The 26,425-nt window shown below is 32.8% G+C and overlaps 1 protein-coding gene across 4 annotated transcripts; it reads left to right on the forward strand.

The window, feature by feature from the left end:
* The first annotated feature begins 1,282 nt into the window (after positions 1-1,282).
* On the forward strand, positions 1,283-26,313 carry LOC148614368 (uncharacterized). 4 transcript variants are annotated; one of them, XM_088588486.1, is made up of 16 exons: positions 1,290-1,378; positions 4,630-4,698; positions 6,011-6,218; positions 9,879-9,991; positions 10,770-10,910; positions 11,935-12,179; positions 12,545-12,623; positions 15,616-15,789; positions 16,457-16,530; positions 20,928-21,110; positions 21,291-21,464; positions 22,447-22,602; positions 23,021-23,098; positions 23,347-23,530; positions 24,463-24,662; positions 25,952-26,313. In XM_088588486.1, exons 3-16 carry the CDS (start codon positions 6,071-6,073, stop codon positions 26,133-26,135), a joined length of 2,133 nt encoding a protein of 710 aa, XP_088444612.1. In that variant the 5' UTR covers positions 1,290-1,378; positions 4,630-4,698; positions 6,011-6,070; the 3' UTR covers positions 26,136-26,313. The 4 variants fall into 4 exon arrangements, with proteins under 4 accessions (XP_088444613.1, XP_088444615.1, XP_088444612.1 ...); XM_088588487.1 differs by lacking the exon at positions 4,630-4,698 and having other exon boundaries at positions 1,283-1,378; XM_088588489.1 differs by lacking the exon at positions 25,952-26,313 and having other exon boundaries at positions 1,289-1,378; positions 24,463-24,666.
* The last annotated feature ends 112 nt before the right edge of the window (positions 26,314-26,425 follow it).

The following is a 26,425-nucleotide window of genomic DNA, read 5'->3' on the forward strand; positions in this document are numbered from 1 at the left end:
GAATTAATAATTGTGTAGCTTTCCAGCTAAGAACCACGCAAAATGTGATACATGGTGAGAAAGCCTACATGTTTTTATTTTCTATATTTTGTTTAAAATGTTATTGTAAACAGAAATTAACAGGTGGCTTTAGAACCTTTGTTCATAAGAGATAAACATTATTTAGAATGCACTGTAGAGTTATAAAATCAAGGGAGATAACTCTGTAAATGACACTAAAATACAATAGAATCTATTGAAATTTCAGTGTGAATTAACTCATAAGAGCAGAAAAATTGGAATGAATAATTATACATTTTATAATGTAGACCTCTAAAGCAACTTAATGACGAAAATAAAATTTGATGTAGCCTTTTTTGGTGTCTATCACATTTTACAAAATTTGCATGACTCTTACAAAGATTGTACTTACAACTCAAATGACACAAAATTCAAGTATGAGCAGGTCACGACGTTACAATAATCGCCAATCAGTTTTAACTTACGGCAGTAAGAGAAGTCACATACACATTTCATTATAGTAGTAAGAGTTATTTTGAAGCAGTGTTTACGTGTAAACGCGGCCGAATTATTCGCAAACATTACATAAAGTAATATACTGCTTCCAATTTTTAAAACTTACAATTCCAATTCGTCAAACGAAAACTACGTTTTCACCTTCTTAGGCATCAATTTTAATTGCACTATTTTGTCTGTGAAGGTATTAAAAAGGTGTCCATGCAAAAGCCAGGCACATTACAAATTTTGATTCCAAAAATTGTTCTACCATTTCCAGGGGCGGATCAAGGATTTTAGATTAGCGGGCGCACAGTTAAAATTGTTTTTAGGTTAAATTTTTTAAATATTGATATACAGTGGGTGCAATGTAGATATCTTTTGTGGTAAAAGTAGCGAAAATTTAGTTTCAACATTAAGCCGCCTAAATCTTCCCTAGACAACCCATGCCTTGCAAATTTGAGGGGGGGTGTGAACGCCCGCCACGCTCCCGCCTTAATCTGCTCCTGATTTCATATCACAAATGCATCCTTTCTCAAAGTTGAATGTTGGTTTTCGATTAACTGCAACTATAAAGGATGCCACATGCGGTTATTCAAAAATAAATGTTTTGATTTTCAGGGCGTTGACCAATCAAATAAAACGTCACATAAACAATTGGAACTATTATATTTTAACATTACATGTCTTTTTTCATTATCAAAAGTTGTACATCTACGATTTATGTTGGAAAATAATCATTTACAATATACCAAAAACAACTCATCGCTTATCATAAAAAATATCCCCATGTCGTGCCTCATCGTGAGAACTACAAGAGGTATTTAATTGCACATTGGACGAAGGAAGTTAGGATGAAAAGTTCACAACAAAGAAAATGAAAGTAAGAGATTTTGCATGTTCATAACAAATAATTGTTATCTTTAACTATGTTACTGTAATATATTCATTTACGTTTAGTATCATGTTATACAACAAACAAAAATGAAAAAAAAATCTTACACTTTGTACATTACGAGGGAAATTTTAATGAGCACTTGAGATTTTTGTTGAGGCTCACGAGGGAAACAGAATAAAGAAAACCCATTCATAAAACCCTGCGTGTACAGAACCCACACTGAATCTTCTGGAAGAAAGGTTGGTCTATATCATTAGATTGGATGAATATGTCTTTGCAAACATGTTACAACTCAGGGACGGATCTAGGATTTGATTTTAGGGGGTGGGGGGGGGGGCGTTAATTCAATTAAATGCCGTGCAAAGCAAGACAAAACATATTATGGGGTGAAACGTGTGGTGAATTATTTTTTCTTACCGATTTAGGGGGTGGGGCGTACGCCCGGTACGCCAGTCCTTGGATCCGCGCCTGCATCTGTAATATGATATATAGGTACAGCTTTCTAAGCACAAATACATTACTGTTCACCCTTTTTTGATTTGACAAAATAACCAATAATAGGTAAATAAGTTCCGTGTTTTATAAATAGAAATGTGCATTAGTTAGTATTGACATGTCAAATTATACATGTTCTTGTCTCTTAAAAATGTCATTTTCACAAATGATTCATAAGTTTGTACAGGTGTGAAAAACGAAAATCTGTTATCTGACTAATACATGTGAATCCTTATTACATGTATTCTTCGTGGTGGATTTATTTTGTTAGGGAAACATGATAATGAAAGATACTCTCCGGAAATGATTGTGGAAAGTTGAAATCTTTGCAAGCTGATTAGAACCAGCTGACTGCGTTCCAGCATTAAATGCAAAATTACAAGAGCTAGTTTTGATTATTTTGAGTAATTGGCTTAACTCTTTTTTAAAATTTATGACTGAAGCAACCCTTAAATTTTTTGAACATAATTATACGTGAATGATGTAAGAGACGCTCTGATATCCTACATGTTCACTATACTGTACAAATGTACATGGTAAGGTAAGGGGCATGGACAGGTAATTATATCTACACCAACTGAAAAATAACAAACTTATTAAAATGAAAGAATTGCTTTAATTTTACAAAATATGACTCTTAAGTAGTCATTTTGAACTACACGTAAGTTGGATATTATATTTTTTTGTTTAATTTCTGTCTCGGAAGTCTCTAAGTAGCGTTTGGGAGTCGTTCGTTAGATCCCGGGTCGAATTACAAATTGGTCACTGTTTCTGACCAAGTACGTAGTATTTAGAGGATAAGGTGACGACTTGTTAGTTTGAAGTCTGAATAATTTGTCGGCGATTGGGATGTTATGTATACATGTGGGCTTCAATAAGTGTCAGACTGGTAAAAAGCAGGGTTTGTCTGTTAGGTCAATCCTTCTCGTCCTGATATGCACGAAATATCTGCTTTAGGATGTTAACCCATAATTAAACATGAAACCAATTCCGTCAAATATTATATATATATATATATATATATATATATATATATATATATATATATATATATATATATATATAATATATATATATATATATATATTATTTCAAAGCTGTACATAGCACATAACAATGAGAAGAGGTCGCCGAACAAACCATGTACCCCCTAATACCCCTGTGGAATATGGAAATAAAGCTATTAAAGTTAAGGTCAACTATCTTACTTAGGAAACATTACGAACATCGTTATCAGTCATTTGGCTCTATACATCTCGATAATATACATAAAATTATTACTAAATTTAAAGCTGAATATAAAAGATTATAGGAGGATATATACATGCACACCATATGTACGACCTATAACCCCTACGGCATATTACAGCTAAGACCAACTAAATCTAATTTTGGGAATATTTTATTAATATCAGTCAAACAAAAACTCATTGACCACTCCCAATCGAATTAGCATTCTAATGTACAAACTTCTCCAATAGTTCTAGATTTCTGAAACTATAACGAAAAAATTTCGAACTACAGCATTAGAACATTATTTCAATATGTTAGATGATAGGAATAAATATAAAATTACCTTTTTTCGATTTAGAGCCATGTATTACAAACTTCCCATAGACTGAAAATAGCAAAACATACCCAGGGAAGATTCGTATTCTAAAAAGAAAGATTTAGGAGATGATTATCATTATATATTTGCATGTTCTGCTTTGGTTTTTGTAGACGAAAGAATTTTTTTGGTGAGAATTTAGAAATAGATCAAATATCATGACATTTTATGATTAAATGAACAGTAAAAAAGTCATCTTTCTGATCTCAAAATTGTGTGTGTCAATTTATTTGTATCATTAACAAAAAATTAGAATCTCCGGATGACAATATGAATCGAATTTTTAGTGCAACCCTAATACATTTAGAACAAGTAGATATGTTTTGATAGTATTACAAGAAATATATATAGAAAGGTCTGAAAAATCCTACGAGAAGGAATGACCCAGTCAAAACTATATTTTATATAGCCTAGTTGGCCGATTGGTCATGGACGCTGGTCTTTGTTTGAGTCCCGCGGCGGAAACGACCAAAATCACTTGCTTCGCAAAGTAGACAGTTCAACAATCACACTTGCGGAGTGATGGATCGTTAAAAACGACGCGGAACATGGCAAGACACTAAATAAACGTCTAAATATGTTCAACATCACCAAATGATGGTAAAAGTTACATTGAGTACTTCGGATGACCGATAATTGTTTTCCACATTTAATTCATTTCTATTTTTTTTTTTTATAAAAGCATTCTCGTTCTGATCCATATTCCTAATCATATGGTTAAAGGTTTACTTTGATAAGGTACAATCATCCTCTGCGTGATTCAAACTTCAGAATCTATGTTTTGATCTTGTTAGTTCAAGGCTGAATAAGGATGTCGGTTATCCGAAATATTCAATGAAAATTTTTTACCATCATTTGGTGATGTTGAACATATTTAGACGTTTGTACACACTGCTTTCATTTTTATAGAAAAAATGATTACTTAAAATTATAATCTATAGAGAAGGTAGACACCCCGATCAAATATATTCACTAAAACTGTTTCTAATGACAGTCATGTGTTTGCCTATGAAATTAAGAATAGTTGACTATCAGTGGCAGGAGCTAACGTTGTGGTACTAATCTGTTGAATCTAAAAGATCACGTTGGAAAACTATTGCTTGAGAATAACGCCCTTTTCATCGCATTACAGGAAAAATTGCTTAAATCAATACTAAGTCATATGGTTCTATATTTCATGGAGAGATACCTGTAGAAGCAGGTAAGTAAGTAAACATGTAGCTGATTTTGTATTCGTGCTTTATATTAGATATTTACACGTAATCATTCAGCGTACAGGTGTTTCTCTTTGTACGTTTGTTCTGAAATCTTTAAAGACACCTGGCCCTTCTACTGTGAGTTAAGGTCAGCCTATTAAGGTCAGATGTTACAAAGAAGTGGCCTATTTAAAGGAATCCAGAGATGGCTAAGTGAGCCCTTTCGCATAATTATTTGTTCCTATATTGATCGAAATTTTTCTGTAAATTAATGGTTTAGAAACCAGTTTCTAAGTTCCTTCACAAGAAAACAAGTTCTATCGTGTACTTGGATTGACTTTTAGTATATAGTTGAATGGTTAGGAATTCAGGAAGTCACCCTGGTAAAAAGAACAGACCCTTTCGCGTTAATTTTCAGTGCAGGCTCAAATGCCACAATTCCCGTACAGTTTTAACCAAATTTGTATGGAGAATATTGCACCTACCTAGCGGAAGTATCAACTGAGCCTGCTACGAACATTAGCAGGACAGGACCTATATGTAAAATGCAGAGAAACAATATGGATACCAGAGTGCGCATCCACTTATTAGAATGCTGTCCCGTTGCAGCCGAATGTTAAAAATTTCACATATTCTAATAAAATGTTCGCTATCATAATATATAGTGGACTCCTCTGAAACCCATTTGTTCATTATACACTTTACTATGATTTAGGTCAATGTCTGCGTATTGTCTATGTTAGATAAGCAACCAAGACCCTAATGACAAATTATATCTGACAATGTCAGGTTTTAGGTGCCAAGACATTCGGCTTTTAAGTGTATTTTTACTTGTAATCAGATATTTCCTTGGACAATAGGAGATCGTTAGCAAGTGTTAATCTGAATTCTAATGACTAACACCTTGTGCTTAATGCCAAAGCTAGTTATATATGTGTTAGTTTTCTGATACCGTGTACTAGTATTACAGTCACCAGTTTTACAGACTTTGGCGAACCTTGTTGAGTAGATATATAAAACTTGTTTGCTTCTAATATATGAAAGCCATCTAAATATGACAAAATTAAGAAAAATAGTTGTTTAAAACATTAAACATATTGGTTAGTATTCGGCCTTAGGATAGTATTATTAGGCAGGGATTTTTTTTGCATAGTTGATCACTCATGATTAAATATCTGTGATTGCAAGGCGACATCTTTCACAGTTTCATATACACATACATGTATTAATGAGTACTATAAACAGTGTACGTTGATTGGTATAGTCTGATCTCTTTCAGTATTTTTTAGAGGTTTGAATTAAGTTATTCAATTTTAGATGAAAGGAATTTTGACAGAGTTCCTTGATTCCACACGTACGTGAAGTTTTTTTACAACTATGTCTCTTGAAAGGCAAAAACGTATAGTTAAAAGGCACAGACGTGCTGCTAGTGATGATGACTACACACTTCGTCCATGCCGCCGTCCTAGAACGCATCATGGACAGATTCCGATGGAAGATTTTAGACATCCAAATTCGACTTCATGTGAGTATATTAAAGCGTCATTGAAATAGTCTTTTATGGAAGAAAGTTATACTTCACACATGGTTTATTAGGGAAAAAGAGTCTCTCGCAATATTCACTTGTGTTCTTATGCTAAAATCGTTATATATGGAGTATTCGTCACTTGGACAATTTCATGATTTAACAAAGGGAAAGAAAAAATGCAATTAGCAAAAAAAAAGAAAAAATATTATCTATTCATTCATACCTTCATTTCCTCAAATACGTGAGATATGTGATCAGTTTATATATATAGCAAATAACAAAACATTATTACATGTGAAAAATGGAAAAAAAGATATCACATATTTACAATTATTTCATGAAACATGCATTTCAGTCTGGGATGTCTGTATTGGTACCATCCACGTTAACGTTATCACGAACAAGTCTAAATTGGCGGTTGTATTCTGCGGCGCATTGTACAACATGAGCGGGCACAATTTAGCGAAGTTGATTGCGTCATCATCTCTGCTTTGTATAGTGTTCGGTATTTTCCCAGGTAGAATAATAAAAAGATCATCCTGGGAGTATAGGTCAAGTTCTGTAAACAGTTCTAGGTCGAAGTTTTCGATTATCAAGTCTCACCAGATATGTCTCAAGACGTTGGTTGCAGAACATGTACAATAAATATGGCAAAAAAGTCTACGTATTGACTATTACATATTAAACATGTCATTGGTGAACCACTGGGAACGTCCGTCAATAGTTTTGTTATAAAGTATGACCTTTTTATTTCATTTACTATTTTTGAGTTTCTCCAATATTTTGCAAATGTGACAGTATTACGTATTTCGCGAAATTTAACAAAGTCACTATCGTTATTTATGCGAGTAGACCATTCGCTGGCTTGTACTTTGGACACATTCTGTTTAATGATTCTTTCCCATTCTTGTTTGGAGGGGAAGTGTCCATCTCGAATAAATCCAAGTAAATATTTATGAAGTAAGGTTACTACATCAGGAACATAATCAAGATGTTTACGACTGGGGTCCATCAAATATGAAAATAATCGATTGAAGAAGATTGTTTTAGATAAATGTTTGTTGTCCAAAGTGCACAGCTTTTGAAGAAAGAATAATTTGCGTTTATCTATCTCACTTGTGATAGGATGGAAGCCTAGAATACTTTCGCACATATCCGAACGAGTGTTAATTTTGAGTCTCAGAATGTTTTTGACTATCAGGTGTTGAAATCGGTTAAGAGTAAACAAGTGTTGCGCTTTGAGGTTGGACCAAAATTCACAACCCTACAATGTAGATGGAAGGATGACAGCGAAATACAATTTAACAAGAACACTCGGGTTTGTTGTATCCGAAGAAATTCCATTTAATGCACAAAACGAGTTCTTTCTTTTTTGACAGGCTCTAATAGTTCTTTTGCCAGTCTTCATGTAAGCATTTAAGATTATACCAAGATGGATTACGTTGTCTGAAATAGGAATACACTTCTGTCCTATAGTCCAGTTAAAGTTGGATGTAGCCGACCTCGGGTTAAGCGTAAATATCACAATGTATGATTTCTGTGCGTTAAATGTAAATCGTCACATTCGTGAGAACTTATAACAGACATGAAGCATACGTTGTAACATAACGGGGGTTGTACTAACACAAGCAATATCATCAGCTAATGATGGGGCACAACTTACAACATTATTAACCTCAGTATTTGAGTTTACATTCTGAAGATCAGTCAGCAAATCATTAATAAACACTACAAATAGTTAACCTGGAAGGACAACACCTTCATTGACAAGAAAAAAGTCAGATTACATTGATTTACACTAATTCTCTGTATGTATTATTATGAAGGGTATCTATCAATTGCCATAATTTACCTTTAATACCTAATCTATCTAATTTGACTAATAACCCCTTTTGCAATACTGTGTCGAAGGCTTTTCGACTATCTATGAAGGCTACATATACTTTACTTGATAATTCTAAGTTAAAATACACAGTTTCTTGCAAATTAAATGATGCAGTGAGACAACTGAGCCCTGTTTGAAACCCCTGTTGTTGAGGGTTGGGAAAAGTAATGTTTTCTGAAACTACATCTGAATTCGAGAGTATGAGACACGTTCAAATATTTTAAGAGTACAGGAAAGAAGGCTAATAGGCCTGTAGCTATCCGGTAAGTATTTCGGTTTGTTGTTGCCTTTATACAGTGCAACAATCAGTCCATGCTTCCAAGCTGTAGGTAGTTCAGCGGTTTCGACAATAGTATTGAAAAAAAACAGGTTAGAAATTTAATAATAGTTTTACCACCATACAAAACATGTTTGTGTTGAATTCAATCAATACCACTTGCTTTTCTTCGTTTAAGATTTTTAACTATGTTGACTATCATCTGTGATAGAACCACCTGTAAGAGTGTCACCATGCACTAGAGATTTATGAATGTTTTCATAAGTTTCTTCTACCCTACGTTTGTTTTCAGCGTCAAAGCTCATTTCACATTCGCTATACAAGTCTGTAAAATATTCCGTCTTCCATTTTGCATATGTCTTATGAAATACCAATAGTCATTCAGATGAATAAAATGCAAAAATAAGAGGTGCACAATCACATCAGAATTACTTAAAGGGAAGAGCACACGGACAGACTGTAAAATCACTTTAAGCCTCTCGCTTTTCAAAGCCTGGAAATGATACTATGACGACGAGCATAACGATAACTGAAATAGTAATTAAACTTTGTAATTGCATTAAGTTTAAATGGAGCTACTCCTTTAGTTATTTCGGAGCTAATATATATTCTGAGATTTTCCTATAAAAGTTGTTCTAACGTTTATATCGACCAGTGCAGTTTTAAAATAAAATTTTGCGACGTCCTAAATTATGTTCGAGTGCACATTTTGTCAGTTAACATTGGAATACATTCTTTTGATTACCACTATAGCCTTGGTTCCCTTGATTACTCTTTAACTAAATGTCACCACTAATGTTGCTATCTGTTTCTACTTTAATTCCAGGTTCTATTACTATATCTATTAGACATGCATTATTAGAAGAAACTTTTGCATAACTTCCTCCTTCTCCGCAGACATGTTTCGAAGTACATAAATACCATTATTTATAATCAGTTGTGGATTTTTTGAGAACTGTAGCTAGATCTTGTATGGTAATCAATCAATCAATCAATCAATCAATGAGTCAATCGATTAATAAATTAATGAATCGATCGATCATTCAGTCAATTAATCAATCAATCAATAGTTCAATAAATCAATCATCTATTTAATTAATTAATCAATCAATCAATCAATCAAATATTTAATTAATCAAGTAATCGTTCAATAAATCAATCAATCAATCGTTCAAAAAATTAATCAATCAATAAATCGTCCAAGTACAGTGACACCTTTTTAGACCACACATATAATAAACTGGAAATAGGGGAACTACCATTTTATTTGTATGGCAAAGGACAAGGATCAAATTTGAATTAAAAAGGCGGGGTTGAAAGCTAGGACAAGCCATAATAAACATTTAAATATATATTTTGTTAATAGTCAAACAAAAAAAAATAAGATTTGATTCTAGCCCCCCCCTCCCCCCCCCCAAAAAAAAAAATCAAATGGTTGCTCCCTAAACCAAGAATTTAGGTTTTTATATTCAGGTTTTCATATCTAACTTTACAGCTGATGGTGAACTACAAGAACCAGACTTTGGTTCTCTTAGACACAGCAGTTCGATGCAGTCTTTAGCTATGGATCTAGTAGAATCTGAACACGATGATTCTTTCCAGAAAGAGGTACACAATCATTAAAAAAAGAGAAAGAAACGTACACACGAAGCTTTTTTATCTCATAAAATACATACCAACCTACCTACCTATAGGTACCTTCGTACCTACCTTTCTAGTCCTTGTTGAATACTTCTTTCTTTTCCATATTACAATTTTCTTGACAAATTAAATGTTCGAAAACTGAAATCTTGGTTTTTTATTTTGTGTTGTATATAAATAAGTAAAAAATTACAAAAATACATTATTTTTTTGATAGAGATATAAGGTTACCTGAAATATGAAGTGGGGTTGGTCAATTTAAAGAATCTGATAAATACAAGTTACATTTTGTTAAATTTATTTACTAGTCGAAGTGGGTCGTTTTCTAAAGACATCCTCACTTAAGGTCTTTTTTTGTGAATGTCAATTATCCCGTTGCCTAAAGCCGGTTTCACGAAAAATGTCCCAAAAAATTATATCTCGATAATATGTTAACGTAGACCCCAGATTGTAGAAAATTGGAAAACAATCTGAATTTTGAGACTTCTTATTAACTATCCTCTATTTTTTCTTCATCATTTACATTCTAGTAGATTCTGGTTGCAAAAGTTTGGTGTTTTCTTGAAACAAATCTATGAAATGTAGCATATTCATTGTACCGTCTCCTTTATTGACCATTAACAAAGTAATTACGGAAGTACTTGTTGAATTTTTCTCTTGAGGTATAATTTATGAACCCAGAGTGACTTCGTTTACAAGTCAAGCAATTAGATATATAGAATAATTCTAGTATCTATAACAACAGGTAGCAGAAAAGACACAAATGTATTTTGTTGGAAGACAGGAGGCTGAGGTTGAGGTTCTCATCGATAGAATTGTGACAAAGGAAGGCAACAAAGACAAGGCATTGCTATATGTTGTATCAGAAATAGATAATGAGAACAAGGTATCTATATACTAGATCTAAGACCTGTCCAGGATAATGTAAGAGGAACTTTACATTCTATGGCGTTTATTGGGGAGTTGAGGAATGAGAAATGAGGATTACGTATGCCTATGGTGGGGATTTTGAATGGGGAGAATGGGGAATCTGTTTTAAGGGGAAGCTTAATTCATTTATTTACAAATGAATTATATTTTATTGAATTAAACAGTTTAGTTAAAATGTTAAAACAATTCAAAAATAAAATTCAAGGATGGTGTAATAACCTAATAAAGAGAAATGCAATGGAATTGGAATGGGGGCAAGGGAAATGGAGAATGACGAATGTTATATAAGGAGCATGACAATGGAAAGTTTATACCATAAAGCTGTACCTCAATAAAATTGCACATCATCAATCTAGGCCACACTACAGCTAGATTTGAAAAAAAATATTCGAAAGATTTCCTTTTAAAGGAAAACGCCACGAGTCTACTCCGAACAGTAAAGTTACAAAGAAAACATAATATATCAAAGATTTGAATGTAATGAGGTTATAATACTTCACCATGGTTGTACATGTTCCCTTGATTAGTAACTGTAAATTTTAAATCAAAAGGCAGTTAACATGCATATAGAACATACACACTTATTTCTTGACATACACAAAAAAAACTAAGCGAAACAGTTCGGATTTATCACAGTTTTACGAATGCTCTTGTAATAGAACATAAAGTTTATATCTCGAAATGAATCCTAAAGTTGCCAATTATATGTGTATTACGTATATACGTGGAGAATTAGTATACTGTAAACGTATTAATTTTCGCTGATGCTTATTTTCGCGGATTCGGTCAAGTGAATATATTTGCGGGTATCAATTTTCGCGGATTGAAAAAATGATAAGCTTGATATAGTGTTAAAAATCAATTTCGCGGGTATTATTTTTCTCGCTTTTATGTTCACAGCGAAATTAGCGAAAATTAGTATACCACGAAAATTAATACTTTTACTGTAGGCATAACCATAATTAATTATCTACATGTAGGTTCAGCTACTAGTTAATACATTGATACACAGAGGCGCAAATCCATCAGCTAGTAACAACGAACTCAAAACAGCCTTGCACTTTGCTGTTTCAAAGAACTTCCGAGGAGTTTGCAGTAAGCTTTTAGAGTATGAGGCCTATCCAAATGCCAGAGACCGGAACTGTGTTATGCCATATACCATTGCCTACGACAAAGGGAACGACACCATAGCTGCTATGTTGATCACTTACATGTCAAATAAAGAGTGCGTATTTAGGTTCATATGTAATGTCCAGTATTTTAGCCTTAGGACGTAAACAAGAATTATAAATAATGGTCCCGTTTTCAAACAGTATAAAATCGATCTCCGTACGAGAACTTTCCAATATTTCGATTTCAACTGTTTTATTATCAAGAACTGTCTTTTAATTTATGTTTTTATTTTGATGTTACCAGTTATTATGCAATAGTGTTGTATTTCGGACACTTTTTGTGTTTTTTTGGGGGGTGGGGGTGCGGATGGGGTTAGGAATGAATGTTCTGATATTGCCCAGGACCCTTTGGCGGTTTTTGACTTCAGCTTAGGTTTGATTTTATATTCTTTCGTCTCATTTATATGTTTATTTTCAGTGTACGACGCCTTTATACATCTGACGGCTGTAAGCCAGCTGAATTCAGTTTCCATAGGCTTATCGAAAAGAACATGCAGGTACATTAGTAAGGGGACTGTTTAATAAAACATATGTTAATAATCTTTCATTAAGATACAAGTATATTGCTGCATGCGTATATTTCACTGTGACCTCACTGTATACAATCTAGAACATATGAACATTAATATGACTGGTTAAATTGGACTGCAGGAGATTGTTGGTTTGATTCTCTGTCAAATCTGAGTTCCTTCTTGGGCATTCTTATTAACACGATCTTTAGTGACACGGCAGTAACAACGAATGTCGTAGATCCATAAAGACAAATGACACAATGGTAGTCTCTTCTCCCGAATCAAAAGGAGGTTGTGTGGTAAGTCAGAATAAGATATACGCCATCCCGCGGACGTTTCTTCTTTATTGTTGTTCATACGTTCTATGCACAGAAAAAAATATGCCATCATAGATGAAACTTTTGTTGAATAAAAACACTTATAAGGTCAGCTCCCTCATTACGACACATATTAAGCTGAAGCATAATTTCAATAGTTAATGGTACTTCGTATTGCCACAGCTCGCATGTTGTAGTTCATTATTAAAGTAATATTTTCTTTATGTTGTTCCTTTTTTGGGCAATCAATACTGAACGCGGACGTAATTATGTAGGGGGTCAGGATGTTCACTTTTAGCCATAATTAGAGTACATTTGTAGGGCGATACATTTTGTTAATTAAAACCGTTGGTTCAAGAAAGCTTGATCGTTGATTGGATATTACAGAAGACTTCAATCTAAATATTGCATGTCAGTGGTGATTTCCTAGAAAGGAATGATTTTATCATTTTGACCTGAGGTGTCATTATGGTATGATCTCTTAAGTTGTGAAGTACTAAAACAGAATGAAGAAGAAGGAAGTTAGTTATTTTCCGTATTTTATATTAAGTTGAGGAGGAGTTACTTATAAAAAATGAGCAATAGTCACAAGAACGAAAGTTTAATTAATGTATTTGTATGGTGTGGCTTTACATTTAATGATTACCGATGATGTGGCCCTACAAATTAAGAATGAGGGACAAAACGTTCTGAACTGCATATTTCTTGACTCATTTCAATGGGATTTTATTGAAAGTACTGATCATACTACTGGTTTGAATTGACCCTTCTGTCAAGTTCGTTCACAATTACACTTGGTCTGATTTCAACTCTCTGCCTAATCTAACTGCTCTGTCAATATTACAATTATAATCCAAATTCATGAATAATTATATTAAGGTTTGAATGAAGTGACCCAACTGCTTAAGGTTTTACATTTATCATCGGATCGAGCAGTACCCCTTGGAACATTTAATTTGAAATAATATAAAACGCTTAGCATCGTTTTAGTTACTTTAAAGAAAATATGAAGGTGCTGACATTTCAGAGGGTATACGAAAAGAGAAAACTTGAAATCACAGTTAAGAAGGTTCACCTATATCAAATGTTTCATAATGAATTAACGAAGTGATGATCAACCAATCATTGTACTGTATGAAATGATAATGTTTCGAGCATATTAGATTCTGACAATGAAAAAACGCTTCATCATAGACTTTCGTAGTATTTGTAGATATGTACTTTCATCTCGTACATGTGTTTGTATCAGAAACACCAGCATATTTTAGTAATGATAATTGAACTTTATTAGATGTCAATGCCAAGCTGCAGAAGAAATCACCTGATATTCATTAACTTCTATTTCTTCAATATGTTTTATTGATATGTCGCATTCTTTTTATGACAAATGTTCTAGCCAGATAATTGTGTTTCATCAAAAAATGTACTTGTAAACAAAGCATGTATCGTAGACATAACACTGTCAGTGAATATGAAATTTGACAAATATATACACAATTCTGCAGGAGATCGAAAGGGAAAGTTTATTTAGCTAGATCCTTTAATCTCAGTTTCCACTATATAGATGACGTATTATCTTCAAACAATTCTAATTGTGGGATTTGATATATCACATCTACCCCAAGTCAGCCTCATATCTTGACCTACACTTGGAAATGGACGGTAAAGTAAAACTATTGACCAAACTTTACGACAAATGTGATGACGTTTCATTCAGAATTGTCAACTCTCCTTTCATCTGTGGCAACATCCCTTCAGCACCTGCGTAGGGAATGTTCATATCACAACGTTATGCCAGAGCTTGCCGTAACTACGCAGACCTTTTGTTTCGCGCTAGAATTCTAAAAAAGAGGCTTCTGGAACAGGGTTATGTTGCTATAAGATTGAAGTCATCACTACAGAGGTTTTATGGTCGTCATCATGAACTCGTGGATCGTCACGGTGTATCCATTTGTGCCATGAAAACTGATTTGTTCAACGGGTCATAGATTTCCTTTCCTTTTTCGACTACCCCGGACTTGACTTTTTATGAGCAACTCAGCGGGTGTTTCTAGAAAAGCAGAGGACGCTCACCATACCGATGCACTCGGTCCATGCTCCCAGTTTTTAGTTGAGTCCGAGTTGCTCATTTGCTTTAATTACTTTGTATGTATGATTTTAGTAATTTATGTTCTTTGTTGTGTATATCTGTTTTCCATGTCTGGTCTTTGTCCCTAGATTACATTGTTTTGATTACCGCTATAACCTTGGTTCCCTTGATTACTCTTTCATTTAATACTGTGTGCTCATACATTGCGCGACAATAACAGAAAAGAAACTCCATTTTCTTACATACATTCTTCGTAGTCCATTAATTTCTCTTGAGCCTGGTGGGTGGATTTTCAAGCGTGCAAGATCATTATTTCCCATCTTAGTTATACAAGCACATTTCCCTTCAACTGATGGCCACAGTATTTATGGACAAACACCAGGCCAAAGAGGTATTAAAAAAAACGAAAACAAAACAATTGTCCATTCCTTAGAAACACATCATACATAGTCCTGTAGATTATAGCACGTGGATATGAAATGTCAAAAGAAATCATGTAACATAATGATTGTAAATTAATTACTATCATTAAACTTTACTACACATATGTTTATTTTCTTCTCATTTCCAGAGCACGATCTTAGCTGTATTGGACTGCCTAATAGAACCACAAAGCCCTAGTGGTCACATTACTGTGTATTACCATCTACTGGATTCAGATGAGAATGGCCGAGCACCGAATCAAACTGACTTCAACAAGAAATCAAAATCACCGCTTCAACTGATCGCCAAAAGTGGTAACAAGGTTAGTATTAATTATAACCGTCTGAAATGACCATTGGGTATTAAGATTGATGACTTACTTTTATTTTACTTGAAACGTGATATAAATGTAATGACAACACATAAGGGAAATATTAACATGAAATAAAATAATTGACAGGTGTTTTAATAGGAATCTGTTACCCATTCGCGGTCCTACAAAACATTATTTCGTACGAATGAGCAATACTGCAAAAACAAAGCTTGCAAAAGGATATTATAACTTAAACTCACTAAATTATTGACTTTGTGAAATGTCAAAATGTAATTGTCCTTACATGTACTAAAGAACGACAATGAATTAGAAAATAAATTTACCGATATTAACATTATAATTGTATATGAGACATGATCAAAAGTGTTTTTGGACGAAATAATTTGATATAGCAATGAAAATTAATTCCATTTAATGATGTTTTGAATTTACGTAGCTCTGACTACTTTTTGTCGACTGAAATATAAACACAACTTCATTATTTACATTAATAACAAAAAGTTAAATGAAGTATAATAATTGTCATTAAAATTACTATTGAATTTTATTCGCACATTTTTAAAGAAGGTAACATACGTGAATAATTTATGTGCTTTGAAATGAAAAAGAAAAAATAAAAAAATAAAATCAACATATGTTTTATTTCAATATTCAGACATTAGTTTACCACGATGTTGTACGATTACTCATAAGACGAAAATGGAAAGAGTACGCAAGATTCAGATTTCAGTAAGTTTGGTTGTATCTAGGCTGTTTTAATACAGGAATGATGTATATATCTACTGTACATGCTATAAATGATGATGATAATGTGTATTACCAATATCGTGACGAAATTTCTACAGATGTCTTGGATGGATAATAGCACTGAACACTGTTCTTTATTTGATTTATATTTTAGAACTTCCATGTAATTAATTAACTGACTTGCACCATTAAACTCAATAGATATGCATACAATCAATATCTTTTGAAATTAAGTTTTACAGAGGGATTTATAGAAAGTCTATTCTATACTAATTTTATCCTTCACCGATCCAATTTTGTGACGTGCCGAATGTATATTGTACCGTTGATGTCATGTGCTATGCAGCCTAAACATTGTTTATTAACAAAAATATATTACATGCAATGCGTAAAAAAGTTGTATCTACAATGAAGTGTGGCATCTGTTGCAATAATTTATTAGTGGGTTTGTAATCTGATACTTACGTGTTGGTTCTTAGTCCCTTAGCCAAGAATAATTTTTTTGTTCAAATAAATGATTAGCAGGATCAAAGATTATATAACTGACAATATATCACTAACAGATTCAAATGGGTACTTACAAGTGGTATCTAAATTGTAATAGGGGGATGAAAATATTAAAAAAGGGTCACAATATAGGATGATAAAGAATATTGAAAGTGACATTTAGTAGAAACTTAACATTATTGAAAGGGCCACTATTTGTTCCCATTGGTATACCGACTGTTTTTTGAATACATGCTAACTACACAGAATAAATTATGTAATATGTTCTTCTGTGCACATAGAGGTTGATTTAAAGTAATCTGTAAAATTCTTGTATTTGTATCGTAGGAATTATTTTCATTGATTGTATACCTTTAAATTCTATGAAACCGGTAAAATAAATAATTGTAAGTTATTAATTTGCGAATCATGATACTTCCTTAAAGTATTATAATACAGATTAACGTAAATGCACAGGAGACATCAATTGGAATCGTAGACGATTGATCGAAGATTCAAGGCCAATCCGCCTAGAATTCATCATGGTTCATGACTATATGTAATATGGTGTTTCTCGTTTTTGTAATTAATGTGGATAGAATTGGTGTACTGTAGGAAACCTTAAATGCAATGAATATGCAGTTTTTTCCATCGTTGGCCTGTTAAAATGTTCATAGTTTTTTTTTTCCAATTTAATCCATTTCTAATGTTTCAAAATGTCAGACATTCTTTACTAAGTCTTATGATCTGCATCCCTAATCTTCCCCATGGTTTGAAAGTAAGAGCTCATGCATGTTATGTTTAATACTTTGTAGGAACATTAAGCGGTTTACCCATTTAATGTCCGATTATAATTTCTTATTTTTGGTTCATTCTGCTAGTAGTTGTGTTATATTTTCACGATTTGTCAATTTTCTGTCATAACAATCAGTGAACAGCTACTATATATTCTGTTTATTATTTTTAGATCACATGCATTTCGCATTACTTTTCTTTTGTAGAAAATATTGTAATTTTTATCCGTATAGAACTAATTACCACTTATTTCAAGAACTAGTTACATAAAATCATGTGAAGTTTAATTTGTGAGTATTAAAAGGATCACGTAATTATCAAGAACCCGCAAATGTGTAAGTATTTCCTACAAAACCCCATTTTAAAGTATTTTAATTTTAAAAAAAATGGAAAAGAAAGCATGTGTTAATAAGCAAAGATTTGCTTTTGAAAATAAAACTAAATTAAATATATTACATATCTAAATGTTAAATGATAGGGCAAAAGAGTAATCAAGGGAACCTAGGTTATAGCAGTAATGAAAAGAATGTAATCCAGGGGAAAAAACAAACATGGAAAACAGACATACACAACAAAGGACATAAAATAACCAAAATAATACATACAAAGTAACCAAAGCAAATGAGCAACTCGGACTCCACTAAAACTGGGAGCATTGACCAGGTGCACCGGTAGGATAAGCGTTCTCTTCTTTTCTATAAATACCCGCCGAGTTGCTCATAAAAAGTCAAGTCCGGGATAGACAAACGAGGAAAGGAGAAACGAACAAAGCAAAATTTATTCATTTTAAAATTTAAAATTTGTGTTCTTATTTCATGACTGTAATGTACATTTGTATCCCTGACTAGGCAATTTTTTTTAAAGGGAAATCTCATGAGAAATGTTGCATGAATATTAACAATTAACATTTCCTGGAGTTGTCCCTACAATTTAAGTTTCATTTATACCTTCAAGGAGACGAATTCCCTTTATGCAAGATGGAAATTATGACGACAATTGGTTTGATGATTGTAATGACGCTATATCCATTGGAGTATATGTACATCACATGAAATAGTTCTATTTCAATCATCTAATAGCATGCTGCTGTTTATACAAATGTGATGATAAGCTGATAAAAAGTTACATCATGTCAACCTTTAGGCCTATTGTACTTTTAGGTTCCACTAATTAAAGGTCAAAATCTAGGATTTTAAATTCCGTTTTTTTTCCATTCAATATTTTAGTTTTGCTTGGAATGATGGTCCAAGACATTGTTCAATGCTTCTTAATATGTCTTTTCTCTGACACAAATTTGCATCGAGTTTTGAGAAAATATTTAGAACAAACTGCTATATTTCCGAAAGAACAAAAGTGTGAACAATATATTTTAAAAATAAATCTCCAGAAATCCACTGCAGAAAGCACATTCAAATTCTAAAACAGTGATTATGTAGGACAAGCGTGGGTTGGTTTGTCTATAAACATATTGACACTTCTTCAAATACTTTTACATTGGTATATTTTATTCTAATTACTAACGAAATACATGTACCAACCTCAATAAATGTAATATGATCATTTAATTTTAAAAGTAACACAATTTCTGGTTTGATAAAAAATGACAATCATCTTATTGACCAAATTTGGAATGTGACCGTGATGTCATCGTTGTTTTCTAATGATGTACTCTTTAAATTGTGGTAGTAAAATTAAATGATAAGAAATGACTTATATTTCATTCGGTCTATTTGAAACATCCTCATTTGTTGTCGAGAGTGCACCACGTGATTGAGGTTATTGATTCATAGAAAGAAGTAATAAAAAAACAGTCATTCCTTAATTATTCTTTTTTTTTTAAATCTAGTAATCTCTTCAAAATTAGTGGGAGTTTTCCCCAAAATGAATATTCAACCTTGTTACGAGTATTGATTTGTTTGATATTTGTATGTTAACATTACAAAATGGCACATTGTTCTATCTACAAACTATATTCAGAGGCAGTAATAAAATTTTCAAGGATGTATTAAATACATGCTCTGAATTATGTTTGTAAATAGTTTGATAAGTAATATCCTAGATTTGGACTGCAATTGAACCTTACGCTTCGATATGTTTATAACTAGAAGCAGAATATTTAATTATCAGAATGAATTATTCATTAAACATATAATCGAAACTGATGTCAATCACTTTTTGATACATAAAATGAGATGATATTGCAGATGAGTTCATTACATAATTGTAAATGTTCAGATTTGCTTCATGTATTTATAAATGTGTATCAAAATTAAGCTCACTCTGCACCCACATAATTGCTTTATTTTAGTTACATTATGGTCGTTGTTGTGTTTGTCTGTTTTTCATGTCTGGTCTTTTTCCTTGGATTAAATTGTGTTTTGATTTTCTACTAGCATCTTGGTTCCCTTGATTACTCTTTAACTCTGCTTTTATCAATTATTATAAATGGAGAAAATAATACAAATCTCTGATATTTACTTACTACATGTAATAACCCGTCTTCCCTCTAGAAATAAAGTAGGAATCCTAAACATATTTCATATAAAAACAAAATTGGAAATGCACAATTGCACTTTGTGATATAGAGTTTGTGCTAGCTACATCGAATTCCATCTAACAGTTTCAGTGGACCAGTAGACAAGATTTTGGGACGAACGAATTGACACTTTGGTGGTTACAAATAAATTAAAAATGGAATCATCTTCAACATATTACAAGTCATTTGCAAGATCAGTTTGTTTAAAAAAAATAGTGAATGAAGTTAAATCATTTCATCAAGTCTACCCCGGACTTGACTTTTTTACGAGCAACTCGGCGGGTGTTTCTAGAAAAACAGAGGACGCTTACACTACCGGTGCACGTGGTCCATGCTCCCAGTTTTTAGTGGAGTCCGAGTTGCTCATTTACTTTTGTTACTTTGTATGTATGATTTTAGTTACTTTATGTTCTTTGTTGTGTATATCTGTTTTCCATGTCTGGTCTTTGTCCCTGGATTACATGATTACTTGATTACCGCTATAACCTTGGTTCCCTTGATTACTCTATCACTCAGTATTAAGGAAATGTATATTTTTGATTGTTACTGTTATTCTTTGCAGGGTGAATTCTATTATGTACCTCCTTACCCTTCTTGCCTTAACATACTCTGCGGTAGTTGCTGTTTCTGCGAATAATCCACTGGTCTACAAAACACCTATCAACCTTGGAAGGGCAGTTACAGAAATATGGACATGTATAATGGCTTCCCTTACTCTACTCTCAGAATTGAACCAGTTTAGAAAGTAAGCATTCATACTTTAGTGTACACAGTATTTGAATTTTTAACGAAACTATTGGTAACATCAAACTACTGTAACTTCTAAAATTAGAGGGCTAAATAAAGTGGTTGCTTTCTTGAAAAATGAATGTTTGCGCTAATGCAATACAAAATGATATAAATATCTACTTTTTTCCCTTTACAGACATAAGTTGGAATATTGGCACGATGCTTTCAACTGGATAGACCTATCCTCAGCAATACTAATATTAACTGTGATTCCACTCCGGTTTCTACAGTTAAAGGAACAATGGCCAGTATTATCTGTGGCATTCCTATTATGGACTCTCAGGATATTCAAATACGCAGCAGTATTCAGGTAAGAAAGAACCGAATTTTTTCTCAATAGTCTGATAAATGAAAAAAGTAACGAAATTGGTTGCACAATTCAGAAGAGATTTTGTGGACAAAGCAAAGTAGTTAATTGTCAATTCCGAAATGCAAAAAGTACCAATCATTTATATTGCAAACTTGGTGTACGTGTGATTCAAGGAGTAACCTCTCATCAGGAGCATTAGAATCTTGTACATAGGAAGATCTTAATCCAAGTATCAATTTTATACTAAAAAGTTCTCAATACTAATACTATCGAAATAGGAAGCCAAATCCATCTCAATGAAAGGAAACGGACGTTCATGATCGATTTATTGGAGAATGGAAATGACCGTACAACCTTTGGAGCGACTATCTTATCCTCCTTGTCTCAGGAGCTTTTCTTATTTGTTAGCCAATGAGGCAGTATGAAAAATAGAGGAAACTCTCCTAAAATAAAGGAAAGCGTATGGGTTATTAGATAATGCCTTAAGAGCCGGAATGTTACTGCAAAGGAAATGACAGAATGACAATGGGGAAATTAAAGTCGTCGCGCCTGTTTTTCATGAAGTTGAAATCTTGATAAAGGGAAGGCAAAATAAAGAAATGTACGATTGGTAGTGGTAACATTTTTTATCATGTCTATGGGGGTTTCATATTAAATTCATCATGTATTGTTACATTATAATGTTGGAAAAGAATACTGGATCCTTTTTAGTTGCCATTTAAAATATACTGTAATATCTAAACGAATAAAGTACAACCATAATTTTTCCCTCTTAGATGAGTTATACGAACAAAAAACAACAATACATGTAAATAAAAAAAGTCCGACACTTCAAAAGTATAACATTACGAATATCGATTAAACTGTTTCATAATATTGTTAGCTTTTGATGATGTGCATCTTTGTATCTTTAGCAAAAATTTGCATATGAAAATATTACAACTATAAACCATATATTATTAACAACTTCAAACTTTTTCAGACAAACCGGTGCCTATGCTCAGATTTTGTGGAGGATTGTAGCCCACGACTTTTTACAATTCACCGTTGTCTTCCTAGTTATATTGTTAGCATTCAGTGGTGCCTTTGTTCTGTCTCTAAAGGGAGAGGATTCCCTGGATATACACGATGAAACAAGGTACATGTGCTAAAGTTGTATAAGCTACGCTGTTACAGTGTTCTAGGATTTTTTCAGAAATTGAGGTTTCCTCGGACAAAATCCATATAAAATCAACTTTCCCTCAGTCAGTGACTGTTTTCCTAACAAAACAAATCCTTGCAGCATATGAAGTTTTCAACTTTCCCTGATCCAGATTTTACTTGCTCGGGTAACGGGAAATAGGAATCCTAGAACACTGTGTTAGCATCAATTAATTCAAGTATTTCATAATTCTTCAGCTTAATGGATTAAGGAATAGAAATGTATACTACAATTTAATAACTTAAGTAAGGCATTGAAAGTATAGCTTTTCTGCTATAATTTCTATACAGCTCTCTTAATTTCAGAAATTCATATTGTACCCTTTTACTGTAACAATGACTTTATCACCTTTCAGTTCATTTTGGAAAATCTTGTTTCTTGGAGTAAGGATAATTACAGAGGCAGAAAGAATAATTGAATACACAGAACTAAGGTATAATACTGTTTATGTAATTTTTCTTAAAGAATTATGCTACCTATGTTCACTTTGTATATGATTTGTAAAACATGAATTTTCATTATACATGTATAACTACAAGATATTACAATGTAATATAAACTTTATATAACACTACTGTATCACTAAAAATCACTAGATATTCTGCTCCAAACAAATATGAAATTGGTAGTGAACATATTCTTAACGTCCGTATTTGTATTCCGCATGTCTATTTTTTACAGGCCAATGAGCTGTATCATAATGTTAATGTTCCTGTTTACATGTTGTGTGATCTTGCTCAACATACTCATAGCTCAGTTGAGTGACACTTACCAAAATGTTCAGCAGGATGCACAAAGAGGGCTAGAAGTCAACAGGGCATGGATTGTAGCACGAGTTGAACTAAACAGCATGTATTTGGGAAAGGTATATTAAAACATTAAAAACAATTTTGGTTAACTTATGCTTTTTATGAATTTGTGCTAACTAGGCGGTTAAAATTTATATGTTCCGTTTAAGTGATATCTATTAGTTCGTAGGTAAAGGAAATTGTTCAAATTATTTTTTTTTAATTTAAACTTAAATTTTCAGCAAAACATTAAACATTTTTAAGCACAAACATTAAACAATTAAAGATTATGTGTGATTTTTTAATTTCAATTTGGTAACAAATTCATAATGACAGACGACATATATGCTTTAGTCATTTAAGTGTCAGTCCCTGTAAGAATCAAGCAGTTGGCGAAACATGGTATGAAAAAACCCACCATTTTGATAGTTTAATTTGACTATTTTCATCATCAAAATCAAGGAAAACAAACAAGACTTTTCATATCATGTTGCACCATTGAGTTAAAATTTCATTCAATTGCACTGAACATGGACATTTCAAGGGCAGATAACTCTGATAAAAACCTCATTTAAAAAAAAAAATATTGAAAAATTTCAGAGCAAAGCCAGTGATGCAGAGATCAAATAATGGTCTTTTAGAGAAAGTATCGTTAAGTATTATTACATTGTCACATTGGCGGGTTTTTGACATGCATGTTTCTAATTTTTCCGATTTTGCCTGATTCTTACAAATATTTACACTTAATAAGATTATGTGTGCTGTTACAGGTTATGCTTCTCTGGAATGTCCATACATCGATTAAAAGTCACGTTCAGCTTGGTCATATATGAAAAACCTTTGTTCAGATAACTCTTTTATCCATGAACCTTTCTTAACGAGAAATAGTAGCAAAGTAAATATATATATTTGTTCAGTGTTTGCAGATAGTTCCAATATTAGGATATCTGGTTATGAAAATAATTTATAACGACACTTACAAACTCCTGTATTTTTTTTATTTTTGTAGGACCATCGGACGACGCATTATAAGGAGAGTGAACATATAACAGACATCAGGGAGGTTTTAGAAAGATGGGAAACACCACCTCTTAATGAAATGAATAAATATATACAGGATATATACGATAGTTTAGACTCTCATAAAATGAATTTATTGACTGTACGGAATAGACTTTCTCGACAGGAATCAACACTTAGTAAAATTCAGTGAGTATTATTGTGCTACACGAAAATAGGTAATGAAATACTGGCATAAAATACCGAAGCATTAAAATAGAAGTCTAATTCAGATACATTGAAATTCATATACATTGCCAAAAAGTGAAAACAGGAAACAGAGACGATCTACAAAAACAATGTTGAAAACAGGAAACAAAGACGATCTACAAAAACAATGTTGAAAACAGGAGACAGAGACGATCTACAAAAACAATGTTGACAACGGGAGACACAGACGATGTACAAACACAGTGTTGAAAACAGGAGACAGAGACGATCTACAAACACAATGTTGAAAACAGGAGAAAGACACGATCTACAAACACAATGTTGAAAACGGGAGACAGAGACGATCTACAAACACAATGTTGAAAACAGGAGACAAAGACGATCTACAAACACAATATTGAAAACAGGAAACAAAGCCGATCTACAAACACAATGTTGAAAACAGAATAAACCACAATTATATAAAAAAAAAGAACAAAAGCAAAAAAAGCAAGACAACACATGCAAAAATAAAGAACCTGCAATATAACTCCAACAAAAAATGGGAGTGGCAACTTGTTGGCCGGAGGCGTAATGAAATATTGAGCCACTCAGCTTAATGTAATGCAGCGCTTACTTGATCTGGCAGTATGCAGTTTTGTAAAGTTTATAGCTTAAGTCACAAACGTAGTTTTACAATATACATTCATTTTTCATCCTGGCGGGGTTGTTGTCTCTTTGATATATATTCACCGTATCTATTGTAGCATATACTTAGATAAAAATGTACATTTTTTGGCATATACATATAATAGAAATTGTGTAAATCCTACATCGTTTACCTTATATTACACTCCTAGGCCTATATTGCCAACACTAAATTACACCCCTAAGCCTATTTTGCATACCATCCAAATCTCGATTGATACGACGTAAAGGAGACCTTGCTATATTTGAAAACTTTTGATTAGCTACATGGTAAAATACTACCGTGTTATGCGCTACGACTCTGCCACGTATCGAACACACTTGAAACATAAGATAAAAATAAACATGACAAATTATGTATCACAGGTCGTTGCACCCTAAAGCCTTTATCACACGTTGGACCGGTAGCCATCGGATTGATATGAGGGTTCCAGGTTGATACGGCAAAGATGCAGAGTTTAACATGTAGTATTAAGTATATACTATAAAGGAGTTTAATACTTTAAATACGTATAAACAAAACGAAGCATTCATAACTATTTAAAGATTGTATTGTATTGCATTTATTTTAATTCTTACAGAGAACAGCTCGATGTGTTAGTACAGTTACAGAAACGTAATAACAATAACGATTCATTAACAGAGATTGTAAAAGATATCCAACCATATGCTACTGGCCAGGAAGGGGAGACTGGAAGGATCGATGCGATGCAGACACCTACTATTCAAACGAATGAACCGTCTAATAATATTGATGATACATAGCGTTTTTATATACTTTCATTTAAAGAAAAAACAGTGTTTGTAAAGAAAAATATCGTTTTTAGGTCAACATTGTCGTTTTCCATCGGTCGTCTCCCTCATGCTTTAGTAAAATAATACTACGATGATGGTGGTTGTATGAAACAGTTTAAGAATAAATCATTTTCCACTTCTTACACAACTAGACTTAAACCTATTGTTTGAAAACCGACGCTGCAATAAGATAATATACAAAAAATAACCAAAAAACAAAATTATAAGGTGCAAAGACAGTTAAAATGAAATACAATCTT

Source organism: Perna viridis, chromosome 6, assembly GCF_037379345.1.
Source record: "Perna viridis isolate PV_CMFRI_1.1 ecotype Kerala chromosome 6, ASM3737934v1, whole genome shotgun sequence".
Lineage (NCBI taxonomy): Eukaryota > Metazoa > Mollusca > Bivalvia > Mytilida > Mytilidae > Perna > Perna viridis.

What these genes read in the sequence shown, in the direction of transcription:
- LOC148614368 (XM_088588487.1), top strand. Translation starts at nt 6,071, where the DNA reads ATGTCTCTTGAAAGGCAAAAACGTATAGTTAAAAGGCACAGACGTGCT. An exon ending in ATGATTCTTTCCAGAAAGAG is followed by an intron (nt 9,992 to 10,769) that starts GTACACAATCAT and finishes CTATAACAACAG; the next exon opens with GTAGCAGAAAAGACACAAAT. An exon ending in ATTGAATACACAGAACTAAG is followed by an intron (nt 23,099 to 23,346) that starts GTATAATACTGT and finishes TATTTTTTACAG; the next exon opens with GCCAATGAGCTGTATCATAA.